Here is a 12,935-nt window from a genome sequence, read left to right on the forward strand (position 1 = left end):
GCAGACTCATAAGCTCTGATGAAGCTGCTGCATCAACTAGGGAATCTATCCTTGGTAATGGAAACTCATCTTTCGGACAAGCCTTGTTGAGATCAGTAAAATCAATACACATCCTCCATTTGCCATTGGCCTTTTTTACCATAACAGTGTTGGCTAGCCATTCTGGGTATTTTACTTCTCTGATAACTCCGGCGCTGAGGAGTCTTTTCACTTCGTTCCGAGCACCTTCGGCCTTGTCATCAGACATCTTCCGAAGCCTCTGCTTTCTGGGTCTGAAGGATGGATCAACATTGAGCGAGTGTTCAATAACATCCCTGTTGACTCTGCAAAGATCATTAGTTGACCATGCAAAAACATCTTTGTTGTTGAACAGAAACCTTATCAAGGTTTTCTCCTGTTCTTTGAACAGTTGAGATCCCAATAGCACCTTCTGCTCTACTATGTCTTCGCATAAGAGCATGGGCTTCGGCTGATCGGCTGAAGCAGCTTTCTCCCTTCTGTACTTGTATTGCTCACAAGCTTCAGCTCCATCTATGTTATGGATTGCTTTTGAGTCTGTCCAGTTTCCTTCGGCCCTTCTGGCAGCTTCCTGACTTCCATGAATAGCAATGGGCCCTTGGTCCGAAGGTATCTTCATGCAAAGGTATGCTGGATGAAGAATTGCTTCAAAAGAATTGAGAGTACCACGACCAATGATTGCATTGTAAGGGTATTCCATGTCAACAATATCAAACACAACTTGTTCAGTCCTTGTGTTGTTGATAAATCCGAAGGTTACTGGCATTGTGATCTTGCCAAGTGCTACAATCTGCCTTCCTTCGAAGCCACAAAGGGGATGTGTGGCATCATGGATATTGTCTTCAGGCTCTTGCATTTGTCTGAAGGCTTTAGCAAATATAATGTCCGTTGCACTGCCTGTATCAACCAAAACATTGTGGACCAGAAATCCTTTGATCACACAAGAAATAACCATAGCATCATTGTGTGGGTAATCCTTGAGCTGAAGATCCTCTTGAGAGAAGGTAATTGGGATGTGAGACCATCTTGACTTGATGAAGGGTCCCTGTACCCCTACATGTTGTACCCTTCTCTGTGCCTCCTTCTTCTGTTTCTTGTTAGCCGGCTCTGAGCATGAACCGTCTGTTATCGGGAGCACAAACTTCGAAGCCGAAGCAACTCCAGCTTGGAACGAAGCCATCAGGTCAGCAAGTGGATGTGAGTTCACCGGAGGTGGGCGCCAATGTTGGGGACTTGTTCTTAACTACTACGAATTAAGAACAAGGCAACACAGAAATTGTTAAATGTTATAGTCCTTCGTCCTTCGAAGCATTATTTCCCTTAGGATATAATGGGCTCCGGATGAAGGTTATGAAGGTCATACCTTCATAAGCACAACAAATAATGAAGAAGGATTCATATAAAATATGAATACTAATTTAAACACATGATTATTATTATTATTTCATTGTTATTTCATTATAAAAATAATGAAAAATTACAAATGTACCTTCGACTTGAAGGAAAGTAAAAATACCAGCGTGAAGCAAAAGCAAATGCCCAATGCGTGATTACAGGAATGCGTGAACAGTACAGGGGTACTGTTCACCTATTTATAGGCACAAGGCGCAACCTGTGTATAATTACATTTTTGCCCTTTACAATGAACTACAATAATGACACAGAATATCATGGGTCTTTGAGTCATTTCATCTTTAAGTCGGTTCACCCCTTCGTCTTGAGACATGTCACTGTGCCGAAGCTTCATAGTCGATAGCTTCGGCGCTGCTTTGGAGAGAATCTGCCGAAGGTGTTTATTTCTTTAGGATCTTCGGCTGCGAAGCATACCCCCAACAATACCGGTCGATGATAGGATCTCTCCTCTATTTATGTGCATCTTGACCGGATATTATGCTTTCCGTATGCATGTGTGCAAGATTCCAAGTCGATCCTAAGGAAGTTCACCTTAGGGCCATGAAAAGAATCTTGAGATATTTAGTTCATACACCTAAGTTTGGTCTTTGGTACCCCAAGGGATCCACCTTTGATTTAATAGGTTATTCAGATGCTGATTGGGCAGGGTGTAAAATTGATAGAAAGAGCACATCAGGGACTTGTCAGTTCTTAGAGAGATCCCTGGTGTCTTGGGCTTCAAAGAAACAAAATTCAGTAGCTCTTTCTACCGTCGAAGCCGAGTACATTACCGCAGGCCATTGTTGCGCGCAATTGCTTTGGATGAGGCAAACCCTTAGGGACTATGGTTACAAATTAACCAAAGTCCCTCTCCTATGTGATAATGAGAGTGCAATCCGCATGGCGGATAATCCCGTTGAGCACAGCCGCACTAAGCACATAGCCATTCGGTATCACTTTTTGAGGGATCACCAACAAAGGGGGATATCGAGATAGCTTATGTTAGCACCAAAGAACAATTAGCCGATATCTTTACCAAGCCACTAGATGAGAAAACCTTTACCAAACTTAGGAATGAGCTAAACATTCTTGATTCTCGGAATTTTGATTGATTCTTTGCACACATAGCTCATTTATGTACCTTTGATCCTATCTCTTTCATTTGCTATGACTAATGTATTTTTCAAGTGTATTTCATGCTAAGTCGTAGATTGAAAGGGAAATGGAGTCTTCGGCGAAGACAAGGCTTCCACTCCACTCCATCGTATTATTTACCCTTCGCCGTCACTCCACATCGCTCTCCACCTTGGTATAATCCTTCACTCATATATTGTTTGCCAAAGGGGGAGAGAATTTCATAAGGGCTCTAAAGACTCCGTTTTGGCGATTAATGCCAAAGGGGGAGAGAGTATTAGCCCAAAGCAAAAGGACCGCACCACCATGCCAATTTCAAAAAATTCCAGTTTTTAAATGTTCTTCAATTGGTATCTTTGAAATTAGTATTCCTCTAAGAAATTCTATATCAATTGGTATCTATATTTTAAGGAGGAGTTTTTCAAAAATTGGTATCTAAAATATTTGATCTTCTTCAATTGATAAAACCCTCTTGAACACTAAAAGGAGAAATTCATTAAGGGGGAGGTTTGTTTAGTCAAAGGAAAAAGCATTTGAAACAGGGGGAGAAAATTTCAAATCTTGAAAATGCTTCTCGAAATCTTACTCATATACCTTTGACTATTTGCAAAAGACTTTGAAAAGAGTTTTCCAAAAGCATTTGCAAAAACAAAACAAGTGGTGCAAGCATGGTCCAAAATAATAAAAGAAAGAAAGCAATCCATGCATATCTTATGAAAGTATTAATTGGTTTAATTCCAAGCAACCTTTGCACTTACCTTATGCAAAATAGTTCAATTCTGCACTTATATATTTGCTTTGGTTTGTGTTGGCGTCAATCACCAAAAAGGGGGAGATTGAAAGGGAAATAGGGTCAAACCTTTTCCTAAATGATTTTGGTGGTTGAATTGTCCAACACAAATATTTGGACTAACTAGTTTGCTCTAGATTATAAGTTCTATAGGTGCCAAAGGTTCAACACAAACAAATAAAAAGTCCAAGATAGGGTTCAAAAAGAAAGGAGCAAAACCAACCGAAGGCAGCCATGGTCTGGCACACCGGACTGTCTGGTGCACCACCGGACAGTGTCAGGTGCACCAGGGTGAATCAACTCGAACTCGCCACCTTCGGGTTTCTGGAAAAGTCACTCTGCTATAATTCACTGGACTGTCCGGTGTGCCAAGCGGAGCAACGGTCGCCAGCGCAACGGTCGAGTTCAACGGTCGGCTGACACAGCTACAGTGCGCGGACAGTTCACGCAGAGTCAGAGCAGGCGCCAGAAGGCACACCGGTCAGTGAACAGTGACTGTCCGGTGCACCACCGGACTGTCCGGTGGCCCCATCTGTCAGAGCTCCAACGGTCGAACCCTAACGGTTGGGTGACGTGGATGGCGCACCGGACTGTCCGGTGCGCCCATCGACAGACAGCCTCCCCAACAGCCATTTTGGTGGTTGGGGCTATAAATACCCCCCAACCACCACACTTCAAGTCATCCAAGTTTTTTAGACTTCACATTCAATAAAAGAGCTAGTGCAATCAATACAAGACACAAATCCAATAGAATCAAAGCCTCTCAAAGTCCCATTTCCACTCCAAGCAAATAGTGACTAGAGAGAGAGTTTTGCTCGTGTTCTTTGAGCTCTTGTTCTTGGATCGCTTTTCTTCTTCCTTCACTCTTGTTCTCAAGCAACTTGTAATCAAGCAAGAGACACCAAGTTGTGGTGGTCCTTGTAAGGGGTCTGAGTGACCCGTTGATTAAGGAGAAAAGCTCACTCGGTCTAGGGACCGTTTGAGAGAGGGAAAGGGTTGAAAGAGACCCGATCTTTGTGACCACCTCAACGGGGAGTAGGTTTGCAAGAACCGAACCTCGGTAAAACAAATCACCATGTCATCCGCCTTATTTGTTTGTGATTTGTTTTCGCCCTCTCTTTCGGACTCACTTTTATTTCTAACGCTAACCCGGCTTGTAGATTGTGCTTAAAGTTTATAAATTTCAGATTTGTCTATTCACCCCCTCTAGGCGACTTTCAAATCTGCTACTAAATTATTAGCTATACATGGTGTGGTCTGCTTGACTTGATTCATCTCTATGCATTGATATCCATGCTTTTCATCATTTCACATGTTCAGTTGATGTCCTTTTCGTGAGGCGCTTGTGGTTCAAACAGTCTCCCGGTTGAAGCACACCCCGTTCCAATATGTTTCTTTGATTTGTTATTATTTCTTTATTTTAACATCTATTCTAGATTTCCTTTTTCTGCTTTGTTCTTCAGTACTTTGCTGATTGATTAAAGAAAAAAATCCCCATAGGTTAGCTAGCCTGTTGGGAGTGGTGTTGGCAAAATAGTAATTATGCAATAGTTGTTGGCACCTTAGCTTAATGATTATACTCATAACATTGCAGCATATTTCAATTATTGGTTTTATACATAATTTGCATAAACTCCCGTATATCGTCTAGATCTCTACATAAGGTATTTTTCAAGCTTAATCTATTTTCCTAATAATGCACATACATAAGACGGTTTGAAGAAATGCTCAAACTTGAGCACCTGCTTAAGGAGTGCATCGATGCATGCACTAAATTATCGGCTAATTGACCGAGCTTGGCTCGGCTCGGCCACTCAACAAGCTGAAGGAGCAGGTTTGTCTCGCCTCGAAGTCGGCTCGCGAGCCGCCTCAACTCATGAGCTGCATCCATGTGACTATGACATTATGCTCAAATAATAGGGTAGCAACAAATATGATATGCCATTTGTTCTCAATAATGATCAGCTATGTTTTTTCAGGTTCAGGTTCAAAGAAATGTCCACAAATTTAGAATAAGTGCAGCAGTATACTCTTCTTTCGATCAAGACTACTGGGTGCAACGAAGATTGTTGTCCTGGCATCAAGATACAACACTGAATTGAAGGATTGATGGACAAGAATGTTGAAGCAGCAAAAAAGGTATTGTTATTATAGCAATGGTTTTTTAATAGACAAACTTTGCAGGACTATCCTCATATAAAGATTAAAGCAATGGATAGTTAAAGGTCAGGACAAATATGCAGTTTAGTGGGAAAAGGAAATTTTCATTCAACGGGTCTTTTCGCCTGATTTTGGTCTATAATTTTGACTTTACAGATGAACCCAACAAGTAAGTCTGAGGCGCGATTAGGATCAAGAACATCAACAATTCCTACCCTTCATGGTTACAACCAATTGTCTCTACAAAGTTTTAAAGGCAACTTAATTTTAATTAACACCACAACACATGGCTATACATATGTTATTGTTGCACTATTTTTCCTGTTGCAACGCACGAGTATTTACCTAGTTAATTATATGATGGCTACATTGCTTGTCATTGTCGTTCGTGTAATGAAACTAGAGTATTTGAGTAGGAAGAGAGTATAAGGTATATGCTAAAGGCTCCTGCATCATGGCACTTACATGATTACAAGCACATAAACAATAAACAATTAATTGAGGTTGAGACTGTGGATGTCTAAAACACCATGTTCGCTTTATGGTGGATGCATTGATGGAAGCTGAAACGAAGATTACATGCTTAGATGTTGTCTAAGTAGAAGGACTGACTAGCTCCCACTCTTTGATTCATGTGAGAGTTTTAGCCTAATCATAAACGACTTTATTTTGTGGAACCTTTTGAACTTGCCTTCAAATTCTAGACTTTCAAACTCTATTTTTGATTTTTGAACTCTCTTCTGTGTTGCTCTACTTATTTCTTTTATAACATGAGTGAGAGAAGAGTTACATGTCTACTGGAGAGCGGGTCCTGCCCAACAGAGGTTCAACTCCTTTTATATTGTAATAGACTTAGAGCTATATGTAGTGCATGCATTGATCATACCGTAGTGTCGAACATGTGTTGCTGCAGTAACATATATGACCTAACGTCAGCGGCGGATGCAGGGCAAAAATTTATAAGGGGACAAGAAAACTATGTGACAAAATCAAGCAAGATCGTAAAAAATTAGTATTGCATAGAATTTAAGTATTATATCGACAGATACAAGTTTAAAGATGAAAACTATATAAATAAAAGAAGCAAATATGTCGCTAAGTTCTTACTGACTGGATCCAAGCCATGCTACCCTATCGAATGTCGATATCCTCAAAGGGCAGGGGCAACACGAAGGGGGCAATATCAGGCGACCTCTCTAGCAGAGAGGTAGGGCTCATTGGTTCACCAAGCTCGCTGACCGTTGAAGATGGGTCGTATCGTTGCGCCGAGCGAGATCGGGCTTACTGGGCGAGCAAGTGTCGCGACGATAATGAGCGGGGTCAGGGCGTCAAGAAGGGGTTTGGAGTCGGATCGACATCAAGACAGTTTGGTTTGGGCGGCATCGAATAGAATAGGGCGAACGGATTATGCGAGGACTAGGTCAAGCAGGAATGGAGGATGACGGAAGTTGGGTGAACTGGACCGATCTGACAAGAAGATTTAGGACAGGTCTGGTTTACTCCACCTAAAACTTCATTTTTCTATATTTAACTTTAAATGAACATTAGGTATAGAAGGTTTTACAAAATTGAGGATGGGCCATGGCCTACTTTGCCCTCCTAGGATCCGCCCATGCCTACGGTAGTGGCAAGTAAGAGAGCCCTTGAATATGGCATAGTTAAGGAATCGTTGCCTATACCTTATAACCCATTCGGGTACGCAAACACGTTTAGGCGTGGATATAACCAGTGGCGAAGCTAGAGCAAAATTGAGGGTGGAGCATTTAACTTTGTGGATGCATAGTAATTTATTTTACGGGTGCATATATGGTGAAATTTTAACCAATTCTATAGATTTTGTGTTTTTTGGACGGTGCATTTGCATCTGCTACCTATAGTGTAGCTTCACCCCTGGATATAATGATAGTGATACACACTGCACAGTGGCCGTGGGCACACCTGTAGCCCTATACATGATAACAACACGCTCTTTTGATGGTAACACCGTCCATCATATTTAATACGAAGATGATAGATCATTTCCAAGGGGATGAGATAGTGTACCATAGCTTTTACTGTGCATTGGACGATCAACACAACAACTATCTTCAGGAACTTCTTAACACTTCGACATCAACGATCTACCTCTATGTGTGTTAAAGCTGAAGGTTGATTGTCCAATATAATCATATTGCTTAGGAACATTGACCCTATGAACGGACTTTGTAATGGTACCATATGTACTTATCATATATATGATGTTGTAAAAGAACATCGTGATTTGATTGCCAGACGATGAGATATTTTATTTCTAATTTAGAAGTTGTTTGGTTTGTAGGGACTAATTGTAAAAAAAATGGAAATGAGAGAGAAATGACACATGATATATTCACGAGAATATTATATGTATAAAGAGATTCTAGCTCCAAAAAAGTGGTAATACCTCATGCATCAATACATATTTTTCAAGATAACCAATAACACTTTAGATTTAATAATTAATAAACAATGTATCTGTAGGATAGTTCCAACTGCAGTTTAAGTCATCCACGTGATTGAAAGTTTGAAACGTAAGAAGCCAGGACTCCATATCTTGCACTTCAAATTTTTTTTATCATAGTTTGATTAGTGACCGGCTGCAGCTTAGTGCCCATACAAAACACGATCTTCTGGTCGAACTATTGAGCGATTATATCTTTAATTGTACAACATATTATATATATACATAATTTATTATAAAAAAAGGATGAGTAGTCTATCGTGCTTACATTGACAATGATTCGTAAAAATTTCTTATGAAATATCGATACCAAGACTTAGAGCATCTCCAAAAAACTAGCTAAATAGCTTGTCAAGCTAAATTTTAGCTACTTAATAGCAAAATAGCTCTTCAATAGACTAGTCATTTAACTTGCTAAGATATCCGACTCTCTAAATTTGATTCTCTCGCTAGCCAAATTTGACTAGCAACTCTCGTAATGAAACTAACTTGTATGTTGGAGAGACTGTTGGAATTAGATGTTATATATAGAGTTTAATTTTTATTGAGACACAAATAAAGAGTCAAATAGAAAGTTAAAAGTAAAGAGTCTTTTGGAGATGCTCTTATGTTATAATTTATTATAAAAAAATAATGAGTAGTAGTCTATGGTGCTTACATTGACAATGATTTATAAAAACTTATCGAATATTGATAGCAAGACTTATGTTAAACGGGTATTGTATTTTTTTTTGTCATAACATACTGACATATAGCTAGTAAAAAAAATCTACTAATACCCCCCGAGCAATTGCAATAAAATCCTATGCAGTCGTGTCAATACATGGCTATGGGCTGCTCATCTCCTCCTGGACAAACACTCTGAATTCTGTTGTGTACACGGTGACTACTGCTACATTGTCAGGTAATCCGGCAGGTTGTTGGGCGCGCCGACGACCCGGCCGCCGACGTCCGGGAACAACTCGTTCCCCGGCAGCGGCTCCACCCTTCCGTCGGCTCGGACGTGCACCGGGTACCTCAACAGGTGCCCCTGCAGCGGCCCCAGCTTGTCGTCGTCGGCCGCGTACCTCCTCCAGTTGTCCCTTGCTATCCGGTTCACCAGTTTGACGCACCGGGGCGACTCCGGCCGCAGCACCTCCGGCCGCCGGACCGCCTCCTTCCCCAGGTGCTCCTCCCACAGCGACATCCTGTACCCGTGCACCTTCCCGCGCGGGCATGCGCCCGTGTGGTCCGGCTGGTACGCGCCGACGGCGATCTCCGTGTCGCGCGACCCCGCCAGCGACCGCTGGTTGATGTTGGCGGAGCCGATGATGACGTACTCGTCGTCCACGATCATCCCCTTCGAGTGCACGTACACCATGAACCGCCGGTGCCGCCGCGCATGCGCCTGTATTGCTTATCCATCGATCAGTCAACAGTCACTCACTCACTCAGTGGAATGATTGAATGAATGAACTACGGCGAGGACCGGAGCAGTGACAATCACGTACCGCGGCGGAGCTCGTCGTGGCGTCGTCGAGCGGATCCGCCGGCGCCCATTTATTGCCGTCGCCCGCGTCCTCCGCCGGCTCCCGGTTGCCGAGGCAGTAGAAGTTGAGGTGCTCCTGCGGGTGGCCACCCTTTCCCTCCAACGCGGCCGCGACAACGCTGTACATCATCTCCATGGTCTGGTTCTGCCAGAAGAGGATCTCCTGCGCAGGGCCGGACCCGGGGTTGCCCTCGGGCCACATGGGCAGGACGACGTACGCGGCGAACGGCTCGCCGGCGCGGACCTTGCTGGCCACCTTGAGCGCGATCTCCATGGGGACCAGGTTGCAGGCGCCGCCGTTCCGGTACGACGGCCAGGCGTAGGAGCCGCCGATAAAGTACTGGTTCTCCACGTACACGAAGCGCTCCGCCGACCGGATCGCCGCCACGTACGCCGCGTGGATGCTCCGCTCCACGGCCAGGTTCTTGTCGCCGACCAGGTGGCGCCGGGCCATCTCGGCGCGCTCCCACGGCCGCGGGAACCGCTTCACCGACCCGGCGTCCACCGACCGGAACACCTGCGCGTGCCACCGCTCGGGGTCGCCGTCCGGCAGCACGTGCAGGGCTGGCTGGTCCCGCTCGTCGTCGTCGTGGTCTGCAGCGCCGGTGTCTGCGGCGGCGGAGGGTGGCTGCTGCTTGGGCTTGGTGGGGCTGAGGATCCAGGGGATGCGCTCCAGCTTCAGCAGCGCGTCGTCCTTCCGGTGCGCCGCCTTCCCGCCGAACATCTCCCGCAGCTTGGTCGCCTTCCGCCACCGCTGCTCGAAGTTCTTGAGGATGTCGTACGCCGCCGGCCCGTCCAGCCGGCAGTGCAGGTCGTGCCATGGCTGCCGGGGACCATTGACGTCGCCCTGCGGAGAAGAAGCAGATGGAGATCGATCGTCATGGAGACACCATCGATACAATCTGCTGCAAGTTAATAATGGCGCGCGCTCTATCGACGTACACCGAATGTCGGATTGTAGACGTCGCCGTGGAAGACGGTTTGGAGGTCGCGGAAGAGCCTGTGGCTGGGCGTGTCGTAGCGGCCGGCGCAGAGGTCGAGGCCGCCGAGGAAAGCCGTGATCCTGCGGGTCGACTCGGACGCCGGCGTGTCGACGAGCACGCACTTCTGGTGGTGCGTGTACAGCGTCCCCACCACCTGCACGGCCGCGGCTGCAGACGTCGCACTCAGTTTTTCGACCCATGCCATGCATAATTGCAAAACTATACTCCTTCCGAACAACTAAAGTATTTAAAAATTAAAAGTTCTTATAATCATCAAAATATTTCAACATTTATCGCTCGCAATACAATCTCGCTTGCCTTTTGTTTGACGAGGCCGAGCTTGCTGCTTGGGTAGCGCGGCGACAGAACGCAGATCACTGAAGAGTGCTTGAAGAACTTCTTCGTCTCCTCGTCGCGCGTTTGCATCACGCCTTTCTGCGGCGACAATTGAAATGCAAATGCAAATATGGATACAAAAAAGCGACCAATCTCCTCACAATTTGGATTTGGATTTAAATTTCAATGCGGGCACAAACAAAAAACGAACCATCTTCACGAAGAAGTTGTTGTGCGAGGTCCTGTCGTCCCAGACGAGGAGGAGCACCCGGACGCCCTCCTGCGACTTGTACTTGAGCAGCTCGCCGAGGCTCATGTGCTCCACGGGCTCGCCGCCCAGCTCCTCCAGCTCGGCCACCTTGGCCGCCATCTCTGGCGACATGGCCTCCCGGGTGAGCCGGACCGTGGTGTGCACCGACCACCCGGCCACGTACACGAGGCGCTGCGCGCCCAGCACCGCCATGCACAGGTCCTCCCAGCACCGCCCCGGCAGGAACCCGGGGACGACGCCCACGCCCTCCAGCTCGCCGGCCGCCACGTGCGCGTCCTGGTACAGCCTGACGTCGCACCCGCGCCGCAGCGGGAAGTAGGCCGGCACGCCAACGCCGGAGCGCCCCCGGGACGCCGCCGCGGGGACGAACGCGGCCGAAACGCGGATGGCGCTCCCGCCGCCGGGCGCGGGCGGGCCGCGGGCGTCGGGGCGGGCGAGGTCGAGCCACTGGGACTCGATGGGCGCGGCGGCGGAGGCGAGGACGGCGGCGGCCGGGAGCCAGGCGACGCCGATGAGGTCGGAGCCGAAGGGGTCGGCGTCCTTGACGTGGAACTCGAGGCCGGTGGCGGCGTGCGCCAGCGGCAGCAGGAAGCTGGCCTCCCACCGCGGCGCCTCCGAGTTGCGGAACACGTAGGTGCGCGCCACCGTCGTCTCGTGGGGCCCCGCCACCACCACCGCCGCGTAGGGGTCGGAGGTCGGGAGCAGCAGGTGCCCGTGCGGCTGGGGCTCGTGGCGGCGGCGGGGTCGACGGTGCAGGCGGCCGCGGAGGTGGTGGTGGTGCGGGTGGGTGTGGGCGTGGGCGTGGGCGCTGTCGTCGTCGTCGTCGGACAGCGAGCGTCGCCGCGCTGGCGTTATCCCCGCCAGTGGTGGGCAGAGGCAGAGGCGGCGGAGGAGGGTGGAGAGCAGGTCCATGTTGGGGAGGCCGCGCGCCTCGTGGATGGTGAGCTCGAGGTCGCCGTGGAGCCACGCCCACGCCGCTGGCGCGGTGCCGCCGCCGGATATGGTGTACGACATGGATACCCCGCGCTTCGTGGGTGGCGGAGGGGGATGAAGATCAAAGAGTTTGGATCAGGATTCATGAATAAGGAGCGTGGAGAGTTGCATTGGATCAGGATTCAGGAATAAGCCTCGTGCCGTCTGCCGTGCATGCTTTCCAGTGGAGAGAAACCGAGAGAGCAAGCACGAGGGGTGGTGTGTGTGTGTGTGTGTGGAAGAAGTGGCGTGTGGCTTGTAAAAGGAAAGAAAGACAGAAGCGGAAGGAATGGAAATGGCATGGAATGCGATTCTTGGCGTGTGTCCTGTCGTCAAGATGCACTCACTATGCACACCGGTGGATTATACTACCTCCTTTCACAGATATAAGACACTTTGGTTTTTCCGAAAATTTTGACTTTCCGTCTTATTCAAAATATTTATTTAAAAATATAAAACTTTTAAATCAAGCACAAAATATCTTTAAGTCATTTACAATTTTTTGTTTAAAACATTCTACATTTATATCTATTTTCTCTTTAGCGGTGTCCTCCATAGAACGCGCCCCTATACGCAATGGCTATATTAGTGACATATTTTATTTTGAATTTTTATACGTATGCATTTGACATAATCTCGGATATTTTGTACGTATTTTAGTTTTATTAAATCTGTTGTTTAAATCATGAAAATACATAGAGAAGAGAAAAGAGAATCTATCTTGTTTAAAATATTTGTTAAAATGGGTAGACAATATAAACGTTTCAGTATGATCAGTCGAGAACTATTTCAACAACTAACGACAATGCTTTAAGACTGCTCTGATTAGCATGTTCTGCTGCTCTAAAGACTTACTACTCGTGGGGGAAAAA

At 46.6% G+C, this 12,935-nt stretch overlaps 1 protein-coding gene across 1 annotated transcript; it reads right to left on the bottom strand.

Annotated features, from left to right (window-relative positions):
• Window positions 1–8,646: 8,646 nt before the first annotated feature.
• On the bottom strand, window positions 8,647–12,322 carry LOC103626543 (phospholipase D delta). Its single transcript, XM_023300157.1, has 5 exons — window positions 11,032–12,322; window positions 10,803–10,919; window positions 10,444–10,638; window positions 9,464–10,348; window positions 8,647–9,360 (listed from the first exon to the last, which is right to left on the bottom strand). Exons 1-5 carry the CDS (start codon window positions 12,103–12,105, stop codon window positions 8,866–8,868), a joined length of 2,766 nt encoding a protein of 921 aa, XP_023155925.1. The 5' UTR covers window positions 12,106–12,322; the 3' UTR covers window positions 8,647–8,865.
• Window positions 12,323–12,935: the final 613 nt, after the last annotated feature.

The sequence above is a fragment of the Zea mays genome, chromosome 5 (assembly GCF_902167145.1).
Source record: "Zea mays cultivar B73 chromosome 5, Zm-B73-REFERENCE-NAM-5.0, whole genome shotgun sequence".
NCBI classification, from domain to species: Eukaryota; Viridiplantae; Streptophyta; class Magnoliopsida; order Poales; family Poaceae; genus Zea; species Zea mays.

Excerpts from the sequence above, each read along its gene's own strand:
- LOC103626543 (XM_023300157.1), bottom strand. The coding sequence starts at position 12,105 with ATGTCGTACACCATATCCGGCGGCGGCACCGCGCCAGCGGCGTGGGCG. Across the intron at positions 10,920-11,031 it reads ACAACTTCTTCGTGAAGATG|AAAGGCGTGATGCAAACGCG; the intron begins GTTCGTTTTTTG and ends TTGTCGCCGCAG. Across the intron at positions 10,349-10,443 it reads TCTACAATCCGACATTCGGT|GGCGACGTCAATGGTCCCCG; the intron begins GTACGTCGATAG and ends TCTTCTCCGCAG.